Source organism: Lithobates pipiens, unplaced genomic scaffold, assembly GCF_037356315.1.
Source record: "Lithobates pipiens isolate NorthernLeopardFrog02 unplaced genomic scaffold, aLitPip1_a1.2 Scaffold_28, whole genome shotgun sequence".
NCBI lineage: Eukaryota > Metazoa > Chordata > Amphibia > Anura > Ranidae > Lithobates > Lithobates pipiens.
Genome location: NW_027507789.1, coordinates 180,646,510 through 180,664,613, shown reverse-complemented (window position 1 = coordinate 180,664,613; position 18,104 = coordinate 180,646,510). Strand labels below are relative to the sequence as shown.

The window sequence follows — 18,104 nt, the reverse complement described above, 5'->3', positions numbered from 1 at the left end:
TCTCGATTGGATTCAGGTCTGGACTTTGACTTGGCCATTCTAACACCTGGATATGTTTATTTGTGAACCATTCCTTTGTAGATTTTGCTGTATGTTTGGGATCATTGTCTTGTTGGAAGATAAATCTCCGTCCCAGTTTCAGGTCTTTTGCAGACTCCAACAGGTTTTCATCCAGAATGGTCCTGTATTTGGCTGCATCCATCTTCCCCCCTCAATTTTAACCATCTTCCCTGTCCCTGCTGAAGAAAAAAAGCAGGCCCAAACCATGATGCTGCCACCACCATGTTTGACAGTGGGGATGGTGTGTTGAGGGTGATGAGCTGTGTTGCTTTTACGCCAAACCTATCATTTTGCATTGTGGGCAAAAAGTTAGATTTTGGTTTCATCTGACCAGAGCACCTTCTTCCACATGTTTGGTGTGTCTCCCAGGTGGCTTGTGGCAAACTTTAGACGAGACTTTTTATGGATATCTTTGAGAAATGGCTTTCTTCTTGCCACTCTTCCATAAAGGCCAGATTTGTGCAGTGTACGACTGATTGTTGTCCTATGGACAGACTCTCCCACCTCAGCTGTAATTCTCTGCAGTTCATCCAGAGTGATCATGGGCCTCTTGGCTGCATCTCTGATCAGTCTTCTCCTTGTCTGAGCTGAAAGTTTAGAGGGACGGCCAGGTCTTGGTAGATTTGCAGTGGTCTGATACTCCTTCCATTTCAAAATGATCGCTTGCACAGTGCTCCTTGGGATGTTTAAAGCTTGGGAAATCTTTTTGTATCCAAATCCGGCTTTAAACTTCTCCACAACAGTATTACGGACCTGCCTGGTGTGTTCCTTGGTCTTCATGATGCTCTCTGCGCTTTCAACAGAACCCTGAGCTATCACAGAGCAGGTGCATTTATACAGAGACTTGATTACACACAGGTGGATTCTATTTATCACCATCAGTCATTTAGGACAACATTGGATCATTCAGAGATCCTCGCTGAACTTCTGGAGTGAGTTTGCTGCACTGAAAGTAAAGTAGCCGAATAATTTTGCACGCACCACTTTTCAGTTTTTTATTTGCTAAAAAAGTTTAAAATATCCAATAGATTTCGTTCCACTTCACAATTGTGTCCCACTTGTTGGTGATTCTTCACAAAAAATTAAAATTTTATATCTTTATGTTTGAAGCCTGAAATGTGGCAAAAGTTTGAAAAGTTCAAGGGGGCCGAATACTTTCGCAAGGCACTATATATATATATATATATATTGTTTTATATATCTATAAAACAAGGTCCATAAAGACATGGATGAGTGAGTTTGGGGTGGAGGAACTTGACTGGACTGCACAGAGTCCCGACCTCAACCCAACAGAACACCTTTGGGATAAATTAGAGCTGAGACTGTGAGTGAGGCCTTCTCATCCAACATCAATGCTTGCCCTCACAAATGCACTTGTGGAAGAATGGTCAAACATTCCCATAGACACTCCTAAACCTTGTGGAGAGCCTTCCCAGAAGACTTGAAGCTGTTATAGCTGCAAATGGGATGCCATTGTAGTTCATGTAAAGGCAGTACAATACTTTTGTTAATATAGTGTATATACTGTATATATATATATATATATATATATATATATATATGTGTGTGTGCAGTAAACTCTATATATCCAGGCATCACAGCCACACTCCACAGCCAGGTCCAGATGATTTATTCTTCCCCACTACAGTTTTGGCCATAATATTTGAAAAAGGATGGCGCAATGATGAATGATTTCGTATAGTGTCCAAAATCATGACACATAAATAAAGTCCTAAAAAAATCCAACTGTGGCCAATGGAAACACTTTAGGCTGCTGTTCCTCTCAAATTAAGGAACTTGGGTAGCCCTGTAAATGTCAGAAAGAAAGAGGACGCCACCTTCTAAGTGTAGGTTATTAGTAACTGAATAAAAGCACAAATATAATGCTATCACATAAGGCGTTTGTTACCCCAACACTTCATATTCCTGATATGTGCCTGCTGTACCATGTACTTGTATGAAAAAGTATCCTGTTCTCTTTGTATTGCTTCCTTTGTGTGAAATTCCTGACAGTCCCTCTGCTATCCTATTAAAAACTGACCACACTTAGCAGGAGAGCACAATGTGGTCAGTTCTCTCGCTATGCTGGGGACTCGGTATGCTCTCCTCCAATGAACATACTTGTCCTGACACGCCCCCACTGCACAGCCATTTACTGGGAAGATCAGTGTGCTGCTGCTGCTTCTCCCCCAGCTCTTATGAAGCTGAGAACAGAGGGGGTGTGAGCACTTGCAACAAAGGGAAGCAAGGTATTTATAATGTCTTTTTTTATTTCTATACAGAAATGTTTTGCATTTTATTTCTATTATAAACTGAATGGGTTGTATTACAAGATGATCGTTTACAATCACTTTAATGATGGTAGATACTGGCATGTAGTCAGGCATCAGGTTGTGAATCTAATAACTGGAGCTTGATGATTGGAGGAGAGAACACAGAGTTGAGCTACTTCTTTGTGATCCAATCATGTGAATAAAAGCACAAATATAATGCATATAATGATAATAGAGACTGGCATGTAGCAAAGATATGGTCCAATCAGTCCACTCTGATATTGATCATCTGCTGGAGAAGAGGAAGAGTGTAGCCCCATCCGCTTCCATGCTACACTCTGCTTGTCATGGCCACCTTCCTGCTGAACTCTGCAGTTAGCCAGTAGGTTCTCCATCTCTAGGAGGTGATCTGTGTCTGGGTGGACTGATCAGATCTTTACGTGACAGTCTTTATTATCATTAAAGAGGAACTACACTGCATCTGAGCACCACAAACCAAAAACCCTATTTAATTCATTTTTAATATTCAAAGCAAACTCCCCCATCCTCCCATGTCTCCATGCCGTATTTTGTTGAGGAACAACTTTGAAAAACACCCCCTATCATTTCTGACTGCGGCCATCTTGAGTAAGGGCAGATGATTCATGTAGCATCCCCTATCATTTCTGACTGCAGCCATCTTGAGTAAGTGCAGATGATTCATGTAGCATCCCCTATCATTTCTGACTGCGGCCATCTTGAGTAAGGGCAGATGATTCATGTAGCATTTAATCCCTGGAATCCATCTGCCCTTAGCTGAGGCATGGAAGCAGGAGGTCATACTTAGCTGAGAAAACCTCTTCTCCCTTCCTGAAGGCTCCTCGGATGTATGACACAATTTGCCTAGGCATGGAAACCGGGAAGTGACTAAAGAAATGGAAAAAAAAAATGTATAAAACTAGTAAATATTATATACTTTCCTACCTATTTACTAATGCTGGCAGAATAAGGATTAAAAATACTCAATGCTGATTGACAGGGTGAGTGCATTATATTTGTGCTGTTGTTCAGTTACTGATAAACTGCACTTAGAAGGTGGCGCCCTCTTTCTTGTGGACAGTTTAGTCTATGATTAGATTACGAAGAAGCGGGAGCTTTCCTCCAATCATCAAGCTCTATTTATTAGGTTCACAGCCTTATGCTTGACTGGCTTACAGTACTGCAATTTTCTGTTCTGGTCTGAATGTTCGTGTGCAGTGGAGTACAGCAGGCCAGTCCAAAGACAGATTGAGGTATCAAAAAACAATGTAAGTATATGTAGGGAATTAATAACTGACTTATCTGGGGCTCTATTACACTCTTAGCCCTTGTACACACGGTCGCCCATTCCGATGGAAAATGTCCGATCGGAGCGTGTTGTCGGATAATCCAACAGTGTGTGGGCTTTATCTGACTTTTTCCATCGGAATGTCAGATCAACAAAGTTTGAGAGCTGGATATAAAAATTTTCCGACAACATGATCCGATCGGACAAAGTGCCACGCATGCTCAGATCAAATTCCTAGACCAAAGCTATTGACTACTAGCCTGAACGTAGTCCCGTCGTAACTAAATAACATCATCACGTTCCAAACGATCGGATTTTCCGACAACTTTGTCCGACCATGTGTATGCAACACCAGTTTCGGATAAAATCCGTTGGACAAAATCCAATGGATTTTGTTGTCGGAATGTCCGACCGTGTGTACAAGGGCTAAGAGTTTCAGATGGCCTCTTGAGAAGTTCCATCATCCAATGAAAACGTAATCCTGTCCAGAAAACAAATAATATTATGTGCCGTCAAATCAATGTCAACTCCTGGTGACCATATGGATCGTGTTTCTCCAGAATAATCTGACTTCCGTTTGGGTCTTAGATCTTCCCAACAACATGTTCATAATTTCCGTTACTGTACCCATCCACTTTATTGTTGGTCATCCTTTTCCTCTTTTACTTCAATTTTTCTGAGCATAATTGTTTTTTTTTCCATTGGGTGTGGGTGTTGGTTCTTCTCATAATTTTGACAAAATAGGACAACTTCTCCCTCATCATCTGGCCAACAGTACACTTTGGTAAAGGTCACCAGCATCTACCTTCATCTATAAATCCATTATGATTTCGAAACAGCTGGATATGTCAGAATTCCTAATAGGCTTGCTTCATGGTTCAAATATGCCAGTCTGGAGGGTTAGGTGTTGCCAACCACCTGAATGATGGATGGATGGAAGGATGGAGGCTGGACTGTAAATTTAAAGGTTATAGGGAGTAGGGATGAAATGGGAGAAGAGGAGGAACAATGAATGGTGTCCGGACAATGGCGGGACAAGGTCACCTAGTGCCCAAACTGCGCTCCCCCCAATATGTATGGGCATTATATGTCAACAATCCCCCCCCCCCCAAAAAAACTGGGTACTAATCTGCGTGATTACCCCTCTAAGCATAAATCTCCTTCTCCCAGTGAAAATCGCCCCCCCAGGTGAAATCCCCCTCCCAGTACAAATCTTTACCTTCTCCATCCCCCATACCCCCCCCAAAAAAATCACCCCTCCTAGCACAAATCCTCCACCCCCCCCCCAAATTTACCCTTTCCCCTCCGGGTACACATTCTCTCCTTTCCCTCTCCAAATCCACTTCCTAGTACAAATATCTCCCCCATCCTAGCACAAACACCCCCCAATCATCCCTACTAGCACAAATCCTCCTCCTCCCAAAAAGAAATTCTCCTCCTAGACCAATTTCCCTCCCTCCTCTACCATATCGCCTCTTCTAGCACAAGCCCCCAAAATATCCCCTCCTAGCACAACTCCTCTTCTCCCACCCCCCTTGTAACACAACTCCCCCTGAATCACCGCTCCTTTAAAGCTACCCCCTCAAATTTCCTCTCATAGAACAATTCTTTTACCCCGCTGCCCCCCAAACTCCTCCTCCTAACACAAATCCTCTCCCCCATCAATCTCTTTGTGGTGCCCACCCATCTCACATGGTACCACAGTTCTCAGGGCAGCTGCCGCTCCTGCCCACCCCTTGTCCCGTCTGCATAACAGAAGAGCATTTTGCTTGATTAGCTCATCAACATAATGATGCAGCCTGCCACACTCCACTGACCCAAGAGTGTACAGCGGGCACAGTGGGGTATATTCAGGTTGAACATTTTGGAATTCTCAATGGGCTTCCTTTATGGTTCAAATCTACCAATCATTACCCACTTGCATATTTCAGAAGCAGGTCTTCCAATAGTAACAAGTTACTTAAACAAAGGTGGGCTTGGTGGTGAGGTGGCAAGATGCAGGGAGGCTGTGTGCTCTGTATGATTTCCAAACTATAGTTTTCAGCTTTGATATTGGAATACCTTTCAAAACCTACAGGTCCTTGGTGGGGCGTTCTCTCTATTAGATCCAGTGACACCTCTCCCACCGATGGTGTCACATCACTTTTTTGGCACCTCTTTTAAGAAAAAAAGTATCCTTAGGGACTTATTACATTTTTGTTGCTGGAAGTTAGTCCACCAAGTTGTTCTTTGCTAGGAAGTAAAGGGAGGAGGGAATACCTCCATGGCGGTAGGGCCCCTAAACAATGCCCTTGAAATGCCCACGGATAGGCACAGGCAACTAATGCCTCGTTTCCACTGAGTGGATCAGTTTGGGTTGGTTCGCTATTTTGAGTGTTTCCATTATGAAAGCGGCCCATACAACCGAACCATACCGCACCATTCATGGTCCTGCTTCAGATGTGGGGCCATAGAAAATGGTACGGTACGGTTAGGGTGGAGCTACTGGCATCACACAATACATTCCACTGATTGGCAGACAGAAAAGCCGCCAATGCTCACATCAAAGGCATTTTTTTGAAACCCCCGTATGGCCCCCTGGCGGCCCGACTTGCAGTGCAAACGCTCACCTGAATAGGCCGGAACCATTCAAACCCTTCCAAACTGTCCCGACCCGAACCGCCCAGTGGAAACGAGGCATAAACTATACACTTTAAGAAGACACTATTGGAAAACTCAAGTTCCCAAACCAGGAATATTTTGTAGCGCTACTGTTATCCACATACGCACACCTCAAGTTTTACAAGAAGCAACAATATTAGTTTGATCAGAGTCTGTTTAATGCCAAACTTTGCTTGGATTAATAATCCCCCAGAATGCTTTGCTTTTCATCGACCTGTTCTGTTTCACTTTAAAAGGTCCTATTTACATCCATTCATTTTTTTGTTTTTTTGTTCCCATAACATACCAATAAATAGACAGATAGTAATTTGGCACAGTATCATTCAACCTCCTTCTAATAATACCCATTCACACCCCCTAGTGGCAGTCCCTCTCCTCCCCCCCCCCCATGCATCCCTTTGTTCAAAATATACAAATAAACCCCGCCCTCTTCTCTTAAAGGACAGTGCCAGATGTCTTGGTGTTACGTGACTACAGAAGCCTCTTCCTTCTGTCCTTCCTCTTGTTCTGTCACAAGATGGGGTTGCCAGGAATTGACATGGCTGCCGGCAGCTTCCTTGCCAGAACCAGTGGCATTGTCATTGTTATTAGGTGCGCATCTACATTGCATGAGTTGCTTTAGATGCAAATGTTTCTAAAACGTTAGAAGTTGATTCACAGTTTGAAGCTATATACAGCGGAATGAGGAAAGCTTGTACATACATGAGCATTAAGCATATTCAGTAACCCACACCGCTCCAATTTCACTTAGGCCTACAGGTACAGGGGAGATTAGTAGCTCAATCAAGCTACACTATATTGCCTAAAGTATTGGGACGCCTGCCTTTACATGCGCATGTAAGTCTTCGTTCGTAGGGTTCAATATTGAGTTGGCCCACCCTTTACAGCTATAACAGCTTCAACTCTTCTGGGAAGGCCGTCCACTAGGTTTAGGAGCATGTCTATGTATGACCAGTCTTCAAGAAAGCCTGACTCGCAGTCTCCGCTCAAATTCATCCCAAAGGTGTTCTATCGGGTTGAGGTCAGGCCAGTCAAGTTCCTCCACCCCAAACGTGCTCATCCACGCTATATTTTCAAAAGTATTGGGCCACCCCTCCACATCATTTGATTGGAGGGGGGATTATGGTGTGGGGTTGTTTTTCAGGGGTTGGGCTTGGCCTCATAGTTCTAGTAAAGGGAACACTTAAGGCATCAGCATACCAAGACATTTTGGGCGATTTCATGCTCCCAACTTTGTGGGAACAGTTTGGGGATGTCCCCTTCCTGTTCCAACATGATTGTGCACCGGTGTGAAGTCCATAAAGACATGGATGAGCGAGTTTGGGGTGGAGGAACTATACTGGCCTTCACAGAGTCCTGACCTCAACCCAATAGAACACCTTTAGGATGAATTAGTGTGGAGACAGAGAACAACCTTCTCGTCCACATTAATGCCTGAGCTCACAAATGTGTGCTGGAAGAATGGTTAAACATTCTCATAGACACACTCCTAAACCTTGTGGACAGACTTCCCAGAAGAGTTAAAGCTGTTATAGCTGTCAAGGGTGGGCCAACTCCATATTGAACCCTATGGACTAAGACTGGGATGCCATTAAAGTTCATGTCATTAAAGTTCATGTGCGTGTAAAGGCAGGCATCCCAATACTTTTGGCAATATAGTGTATCAAAATGGCGAAAGACTAAGTGGTAGGAGTAGTAGTTGGTCATGGATGTGGATTCTTATGACGTAAACTAAACAAGCCCCATGACGTAGTAAAAATCTTTAATACTAACACATCGCTACAAGATGCTACTGCATGCTGTAGCTGACGCCATTGAGAGCAATGTGTTCCATCAATTGCTCCTCCTTGCAATTAATCTCTAATGATTTTAGTAGCATGGACTCCAAAAGAACATACTCAAAGAGGCACTGGGAGCTTTTAGACTTGTAAGTGTAGTCAGATGAAGGAAAACTTCCAACAAGCTAAATAGCCATGGCAAGGCGGCAAGGCTTCACTCGATGGGCACCCAACAGTAGCGCAAACCATAGAAATACAGAAAGGAGCGCCAGACCAAAACCAAATAAAACAGTCCAAGTTAATTTTAGTTGTTGGGAAAAAAAAGTCATATAAAAATATCTAATGTGTTTCAGGGGCAATACCACTCCTCCTTCATAGGACTCAACACTGTCAAGTTGTTGCTCCAAGTGGAAAATTCAGTGCTGGTTCTAATATACCTGAAGAGTCATTTTCTCTGAGTCCTTTCAAGTTTTATCATGTGTTGAGTCCTGATAAAGCGGAGTAGAGCTGGCATGAAACGTGTTGGCTCATTTTATATTACTGTTTTTTTTTTTTTTTACAAACAATGACAATAATCTTGGACTCTTTTATTTGGTTTTGGTCTGCTGCTCCTTTCTGTATTTCTATCATTTTAGTAGCATGACTGAGCATATAAAACTCCCCTGTGTATGTCTAACCTAAAAGAGGTCAGATCAGTGAAAGAGGGATTCTGATTGGTTGTTAAAGGCTTGCTGCTTTTTTTTTTACTGAAGCTCATTATTGTGTGTCTGTGATACATTTCAGTACACACACTCTCACACATACAAAAGCCACACTTTTCATTGTCACTGCTATGTACAAGGTACAATCTGATCGTGCACACATGACCGTTTGAATGGCAGCATTAGCGCTCTTGAAACTCTAGATGCTAGGACCTTTTGGCCCACAGGGTGGTGCTGGGCCTGGATTGCAGAAAAACCCCACCTCAGTAGGGGCTTGAGGACCACTAACTGCTATAGATGTTACACTAAGTGGAAGGGCATTTAATAAAAGGACAGGAAGGGCAATTGACGCAGGTCCAGAGAGATGTGGAGGCAATGGAGACTTACTTCCAGTGTTGTAAAATAGCTCCTGTAGGCCTAAAAAAAGAGAAGACTTAAACAAAAGCACTCTACCTCCCACATTTATATTCCACATATCAGCAGGGGATGCTGGTGCTCTCTCAGGCTCTTGTTAGCCTCATAACCATCAAACAAAAAGAAGGCGACACTCAGTTTCTGATCTTCTATATATCATTTATTTCATCCTTAGCTTACAATCAAAGCATCCTCAGCTTACAATGAAGGCACTAGCACCTCTGCCATGCTTTGTAAGCTGAAGATGAAATAAAAGACATAGAAGATCAGAACCCGAGTGCCGACTCTTTCAATTTAATTAGATAAGACATTCATCTGAAATAGGACAGCCTTCCTGTGCTCAATGATAATAGCAAGATGTTGTTCAGTATTGTAAGAGCCCTCAAGCCTTACAGGACTTTTTCCTTATTTTCCAAATCCAAGATCATTGCTGCTGTAAGTCAGGAAATGCTTGACATCTCTTGCTATACAAAAATGTAAAGGTGGACCTTGGTGTCTATGACCAGCCCTGGTGTTTATCAGAAGCCCCTATGTTCAACATAATACAAAGAATTGCTCTCTTGTGCGGTGTAGTGTAGTGATTATGCCATCACCTTCAGTGTTTTACCTCTCAATGCCCAGACAGTACCTGAGATTGCATCCCAATTCCTGGCACTATGTTTTATATGTTCTAACCAAGCTTTAGTTAGACATGCTCAAATGTGTCGCACCTTCAGGTAGAACCAACAAATCAGTGGAATTCACCAGTATCTCCATCGATAAGCATGCAATCATTTTCAAGCCCTACAGACATGTATATGTAAGACTAAATATGTTTTAAACTTTAACACCAGAGAATGTTGGACCCCCTCCAACCCTCCTTTCCCCGGATGAACCCAAACTGTACTGAAAAACAGCAGAAGCCACTTTGAATATAAGACCCCTTTCACACCAGGGCGTTTTGCAGGCGCTATAGTGTTAGAAATAGCGCCTGCAATCCGCCCTAAAGAAGCTGCACCATTGTATGTAGTGTGAAAGCCCCGAGGGCTTTCACACTACAGTGGTGCGCTGGCAGGACGTCATAAAAAAGTCCTGCCAGCAGCTTCTTTGGAGCGGTGAAGGAGCGGTGTGTTTACCGCTCCTCCACCGTTGCTCCCCATTGAAATCAATGGGGCAGCGCTGTAATGCCGCCGGCAAAACGCCGCTATTGCGGCGTATTGCCGGCGGTTTGAACCCTTTCGTGGCCACTAGCGGGGGGTAAAAGCGCCCCGCTAGCGGGCGAAATGCGCCGCAAATCCGCTGCAAATCTGGCGGTAAAACGCCGCTAAAAATAGCGGCGTTTTACCGCCGACGCTATCAGTGGTGTGGTGTGAAAGGGGTCTAAGAGTAGACCAGGCCTAATTTTGGGATCACAAATGAGTAATAAAAAGTGTGGTTTAGTCTGTGATGGCCAAATTTGGTTGGATTCTAGCAGTTCCTAGATGTTTCTTTCCCCAGATGATCCCAAACTATACTGAACAACAACAACAGCCATTTCTATTATAAGACTAGGCAAGGTCTAATTTCGGGAGAACAACAAAGGAAAGGGTAATAAAAAGCATGGTTTAGTCTGTGAAGGCCAGATTTGGTTGGATCCTAGCAGTTCCTATATGCTGGGTTCCCCAGATGAACCCAAACTATACAGAAAAACAGCAAAGCAAATTTGATTGTAAGACTAGGCCAGGTCTAATTTTGTGAGCACTACATAGGAAAGGGTAATAAAAAGTGTGGTTTAGTCCGTGATAGCCAGATTTGGTTGGATCCTAGCAGTTCCTATATGTTAGGTTCCCCAGATGAACACAAACTCTATTGAAAAACAGCAAAGCCACTTTGCTTATAAGACTAGGCCAGGTCGAATTTTGAGAGCACAACATAGGAAAGGGTAATAAAAAGTTTGGTTTAGTCTGTAAAGGCCAGATTTGGTTGGATCCTAGCAGTTCATAGATGTTTGGTAGGTCCTAGTTGGTGAATTTGGCTAATGCAGTCATTCATACACTCAGATTCATACACCTTACCTTATGTCAATTTCTCAGTTGCTCAGCTATCCACTATGTATTTCACTACAGTGTACTAAGTGCTTGTACACTTTGGAGGAAGCCATCTTGTGGGCTGTAGCAGAATTCTAGTAAATTCATTAGATGGTAGAATAAAGGGTTAGTCCACCAAAAATTGCCATTTGCGGTATATTACTCGGCAGATTCTTTTTTTTATCTTGGGGTTCTATTACTAATATCTCTACATCCCAGTTACCAGGTCTGCTTACCTTGGATTCCTATAGCAATGGGATCCATGGGTAAAAAAGGGTGGTATAGGATCATACAGAAGGTAGATACAGCCAGTGGAATACTGAGTCACCAGCAGCATCCACCTGTAACTTAAAAGCCAAGTGTGGCTGGTCTTGGGTTTACGCCAAAGTGGACCTAATTTATCAAGGCATCTATTATAAAATATTTGTGTTATTCAGAACTACCAAACCCATCCAGCCTTTAGGGTTGCCGCTTGAAATGGAAAAATAAGGAAAAGGCTGACTGGTTGCCAGCAAGTAATTTGTATTCCGAACACCTTGATAAATGAGGTCCAGTGATCTGTTTGGTTCATAAAAAAGAAAACAAATGTTGATAACCAACAAGATGGCAGCTCCATCACAACCTTGCCCCTGCTGTATGCAAGCAGAGAAGAAAGGGAGTCACTATTGTTAAAAGAAAACTTGGAACAGAGGAAGAGTTAATGGTACATACTTTCCTTGAGATGCCAAGGGCAGGTATTAGACAGAGACCACCAGCACAAACACAGCACAGGTACACGCAAAATCCAGGAGAAGAGGCCACAGTCAGTGTCTAGGCCACCAGGGGGCAAAGGATCCCAGTCATTTCAAAGTCCTTATGAGATACAGCCAGTGGGGTCACTGAATACAATATCTTGCCATGTGGCACATTCCAAGGTCCACCAGGAATACATGAGCCTAAGGCCCACACAAATACATAGACACAGGCTACAGAGCTGCAGTCACGACACAACCAGCTGGAATCCCACCGTTGTCCGGTTAGATGTTGACAGAGAACCACAATCACACGTCCAGATGCGAGTAAGACTTCACCCCCGTTGAATCACTGGAGTATTAAGTAAGATAAGAGGGGGGGCAGACCTCACTGGTGACACAGATCCTGCACTGGCGGACAACCAGAAGCGACCATGGGCCCAACATTCCCTATTTTCTGTAATGTATACTCTAAGGAGGAGTAGGGCACTGAAGGGTCACAAGTTTCTTCTCTAATTCAGTGACCTGTGATAAGGACAGAAAAAAAAAGAAAGCAGTATTAAGAATAATTGATTGAGATGCACTAAGAATGCTAATTTGGTCTCCGTGACCGTACTCTACGATGGTTCTCTTCCTACTTATCCAACCGCACCTTTCCTAATTGTATTTTCATTTTCTCCATCAGCTCATCCCCCACAGTTATTACCTTTTTGTTTCAACTTGACCCTCCCTTCTAGATTGTAAGCTCTAACGAGCAGGGCCCTCTGATCCCTCCTGTATTGATTTGTATTGTAAGTGTACTGTCTGCCCTCATATTGTAAAGCGCTGCGCAAACTGTTGGCGCTATATAAATCCTGAATAATAATAATAATAATAATAATTGAACTATCCCCATTATATTAGTCTCTGATTATCAGATTTGGGGTAGCCTACACTATAGGAAACTACTGGATTTCCATTTTTTTTTAAGGTCAATGGCTACTCGTAGCAAGTTGCGTTACTAAAAGTCGCCATAAGGTGACTCATTCTTAGGTTATACACTAATAGCTAATAGCAGTCAGTCCAGGCTAATCCTATGTAAACTTAAAGCGGAGCTCCACCCTAAAGTGGAACTTCCGCTCATTGGAACCCTCCCCCCCCTCCGGCGCCACAATTGGCACCTTTCGGGGGGGGGGGGGGTGCAGATACCTGTACAGTACAGGTATTTGCACCCACTCCCGGCATAGATATCCGCAGAATCTGCGGATATTTACGCCACTTCCTGCGGGTCCCCCGCTGCCTGCTGGGAAACACACGGATCCCAGAGACAGCGGGGACCATCCTTATTGCGCAGCGCGACTCGCGCATGCGCAGTAGGGAACCGGGAAGTGAAGCCGCAAGGCTCCACTTCCTAATTCCCATACCCAGGATGGCGGCGGCAGCACCCGAGAGACGATCGAGAGATCGGCTTTGGGTGCCGACATCGCGGGCGCACTGGGCGGGTAAGTGTCCTTATTTTAAAAGTCAGCAGCTGCAGTATTTGTAGCTGCTGACTTTAAAAAAAAAAAAAAAAACGGCAGAACTCCCGCTTTAAACCTGCACCCACCCTTATACTAAGCCCTATACTTACTAGCCTGTAGAGGAAAGATGTCTTACCTATTCCCTGGCCTCTGCGGTCCACTCCCATGATCGGCTCCCAGTGCTGGCTTTAGGGTAGAGGAAGGACAGTTGACGGCCCATAGCAGGCCTATGTATGGGAGATGCCACCGCACAGGCATTGCAACTGTTGTTGACGATCTCTCCTCCTCACTAAAGGCAGCCGCTGGGGAAAACATGTGACCTGACCGGAGTGCCCAGGGAATAGGTAAGTATAAGCACTGATCCTCTATGACAGCCTTTCTCAACCTTTTCAACACAGAGGAACCCTTGAAATAGTTCTCCGGTCTCGGGGGAACCCCTTCTAAAAATTTGAAATCTACAACTCATGATACATTAGTGTGATGGTCAGTGGGAAGAATGGCCTTTACACTTGTGGTCATTGGGAAGAATTACCTCCTTACAGGTAGCTAAAAAGATCAATGGTGTGAATGGGAACTTATCCGAGAGGCAGAAATTGCCCAATGCTGAAGGAACCCCTAGCAACCTCTGGAGGAATCCTGGTTGAGAATCACTGCTCTACGGGCTTATGGGAGTTATGCAAATATCAACATGCCTTGATGGGTGGATGTCAGTCCGGAGAAGTGGATGTATTTGCATGCAGACGACCCACATGTGATGCTAAACTTCTATGAAACAAAGAACTGAAATCCAATAAGAGACGAGGTGGGACTAGGGATTGTCAGGGCAAAAAGCGTTACACGATGCTGGAATTCCTCCAGCCAGAAAATGAGGCGAGCTCTATCTGACTAGCTGTGATTTCTAATGCACAATGTGAGACGTTAACAGTGTGCAGTGGAATCAGAATAAGCCATTGGGGCCTAGGTGAGAGTGCTAACCACTACACCACCTAGCAGCAATAGGGTCGCTGGTTCAAATCCCAACCACAACATCATCTGCCTGGAGTTTGCATGTTTTCTCTGTGCCTGCACGGGTTTACTCCAGTTTCCTCCCACACTCCAAAGACATGCTGGTATATTAATCAGATCCTGTCTATAAATTGGCCCTAGTAAGGGTGTCGGGACCCTACAGGGTAAATGACCGCGCTATATCAAGATGCAGCTCAACTCATTTTAGTGCAGGAGAAGAACCTATACAAATGTGCAAGACTAAAGGGAAGGTTAGAGCTCAGCTTTATGTTTATGACAACTTTTTTTTCATAGGTTGATTGGGATTAATGCATTCTTCATCAATAATGCATTCAGTGCATCAAGCACTACTACGATCACTAGTACATGCAAACTACTAACATGTCAGCTAACACAATGACATATCAGGCTTCAATAGCTGTACTGCATCTAATGATACCTTTTCCTGAAGTCTCTGGATCTCGGCAGCGTGTGCAGTCTCTATCTCTTCCAGTGCCTGCTTTTGAATCTCTTCTTTCTTCAAAAAGTCCAGCTCCCTGCAAATAAGAGTGTTATTGATTAAACTGATTAATTCAATCATAATTCTGTTTCTGTATAGCAGCAATATAATCTTTTTTAGGTCCTGTTGACAAGATCTTAAAGAAGAACTGCAGCCTGCTCACATAATTTGTAATAAAAACATCTTTGCCATTTTGAAGCTTCTGTCCAACCACTTTGCATATTATTTTATATATACTGTGATTCTGTACTTGCCAAATATGCTGCAAAAATCTCCCTCCACTAAGTCTGTCTGTAGCCATTTTAACTGTGGGCAGCTGAAGCTGCTTCCTGTTCACTTCCTGGATTTACACAGTCACCCAGAGGTACACCTCCAGCTCTGCAGCTCTCATTGGCCCTCTTATGACTCCCCCCCCCTACTTCCTGGCAAACTCTCATGAGAGTGTGAGAGAGTGCTGTGCATGATGTCATAAGCCTAGGCTAATGACCAGAGAAGAAACAGGAAGTGGGCTGTAGAAGGTATTTACTGGCATAAAAAACATGTTTTACTATCCAAAGTTAAAACAACAAGGGCAGAAGATTTAATAGATGGAAAGATGAAAACATGACTGAAGTTCCGCTTTAAAATCCAAAAGCTTTATTTATTTGGATTTATCCAATTTCCCATTTAACCTTATATTCTGAAGGTAGAAAATGATGTGCGGTCAAAAGCAAAGAATGTAACAAAAACCTTTTGTACTGTTTCAGAATGAGAGTGGGGTGGCATTGCACCCCTATAAAAAAAACAACACCTTTTTTTTTATTCTTAATTTAGCTGTGTACTGTCTTGGGTCTGAATCACTGTATTCTATTTTTTTAACCTGGCCATGCCAGCTTCAGCATCAAATTTATCATTAATAAAGTACAGTGCATCCAGAAAGTATTCACAGTGCTTCACTTTTTCCACATTCTGTTATGTTACAGCCTTATTCCAAAATGGATTCAATTCATTATTTTCCTCAAAATTCTACAAGCAAATATCCCATAATGACAAGTTTGTTAGAAATCTCTGAAAATGTATTAAAAATAAAAAAAAATAAAAAAAAATCACATAAGTACTCAGAGCCTTTGTCATGACACTTGCTTAGGTGCATCCTGTTTTCACTGGTAATCCTTGAGATGTATCTAAAACTTGATTGGAGTCCACCTGGGGTAAATTCAGTTGATTGGACATGATTTGGAAAGGCACACACCAGTCTATATAAGGCTCCACATGTCAGAGCACCAACCAAGCCTTGAAGTGCAAGGAATTGTCTGTAGACCTCCAAGACAGGATTGTATTGAGGCACAGATCTGGGGAAGGGTACAGAATGTTTTCTGCAGCATTGGAGGTCTCAATGAGCACAATGGCCTCCATCATCCAAAAATGGAAGAAGTTTGGAACCACCTGGACTCTTCCTAGAATGAACCACCCGGCCAAACTGAGCGATTGTGGGAGAAGGGCCTTAGTCCGGGAGGTGAACAAGAACCCAATGGTTACTCTGACAGAGCTCCAGCATTTCTCTGTGGAGAGAGGAGAACCTTCCAGAAGAACAACCATTTCTTCAGCACTCCACCATTCATGCCTGTATGGTAGTGTGGACAGGCGGAAGCCACTCTTCAGTAAATGGCACATGACAGCCCGCCTGGAGTTTGCCAAAAGGCACCTGAAGGACTCTCAGACCATGAGAAACAAAATTCTCTGGCCTGATGAAACAAAGTTTGAACTCTTTGGTCTGAATGGCAAGTGTCATGTCTGGAGAAAACCAGGCACTGCTCATCACCTGGCCAATACCATCCCTATGATGAAGCAAGGTGGTGGCAGCATCATGCTATAGGGATGTTTTTCAGCAGCAGGAACTGGAAGACTAGTCAGGATCGAGGGAAAGATGAATGCAGCATTGTACAGAGACATCCTTGATGAAAACCTGCTCCAGAGCGCTCCGGACCTCAGACAGGGGCGAAGGTTCATCTTGTAATAGGACAACCACCCTAAGCACACAGCCAAGATAACAAAGGAGTGGCTATGGGGCAACTCTGTGAATGCTCTTGAGTGGCCCAGCCAGAGCACAAACTTGAATCTGATTGAACATCCCTGGAGAGATCTGAAAATGGCCGTGCACAGACTCTCCCCATTCAACCTGATGGAGCTTGAGAGGTCCTGCAATGAAAAATGTGAGAAACTGCCCAAAAATAGGCATGCCAAGCTTGTAGCATACGCAAAGAGACTTAAAAAGTGAGTACACCCCTAAGTGAAAATGTCTAAATTGGGCCCAATTAGCAATTTTCCCTCCCTAGAGTCAAGTGACTCACTAGTGTTACAAGGTCTTAAGTGTGAATGGGGAGCAGATGTGTTAAATGTGGTGTTATCGCTCTCACTCTCTCATACTGGTCACTGGAAGTTCAACATGGAGCCTCATGGCAAAGAACTCTCTGAGGATCAGAAAAAAATGTGAGGGTTGTACTCACTTTTGTGAGATACTGTACATGTGATTTTTTTTCCCATTTTTTTATTATTAATAAATTTGTAAAGATTTCAAACTTCTTTCACATTGTCATTATGAGGAATTTATTGTTTTGCAGAATTTTAGGGAAATTATGAATTTAATCCATTTTGAAAAAATGCTGTAACATAACAAAATGTGGAAAAAGTGAAGCAATGTGAATACTTTCCGAATGCACTGTATATGTGCAGATCTTTGTCATTCATCTATCTTCCATATAACTATATTGAAACACTGGCCAATTTGGTCAAAGCAAATAAACATTCTCCAATGACCATCTCCCACTCTTCTTTAGAGGTGAAGTTAGGTTTGGTTCAAATTCAAACGGAAGCTGTCAGTGACCAGCCAACCAGCTGTGATTCCCCATCCCACAGTTGCATATACACAAGGGGGCGAGGGTGCCTGTGACATCACTGACCTAATATGGCCATCATATTAGGTAAATGATAAAAGCTCAATGAATTTGAACATGGCCAGGGAGGCATATTCGATCAATGATAATGAGCATCCCTGTCCCTTTGCATACGTACAGCTGTGGGGTAGCAAATTTCCTGCCCACAGCTGATTGGCCCAGCACTGACAGCTTCCTGCTTGGGTTGCCTCCAAATGTA

The 18,104-nt window shown here is 43.4% G+C and overlaps 1 protein-coding gene across 1 annotated transcript in view; it reads right to left on the bottom strand.

Moving 5' to 3' along the window:
• Positions 1–6,436: 6,436 nt before the first annotated feature.
• The window catches only part of PPP1R9B (protein phosphatase 1 regulatory subunit 9B), an 82,568-nt gene continuing 70,900 nt past the window's right edge, over positions 6,437–18,104 (bottom strand). The window contains exons 10-11 of the mRNA XM_077460026.1: positions 14,913–15,009; positions 6,437–12,494 (exon numbers count right to left, since the gene is read on the bottom strand). Coding sequence (XP_077316152.1) covers positions 12,441–12,494; positions 14,913–15,009 — 151 coding nt within the window. The 3' untranslated portion in view covers positions 6,437–12,440. The remainder of the gene's footprint in view (positions 12,495–14,912; positions 15,010–18,104) is intronic.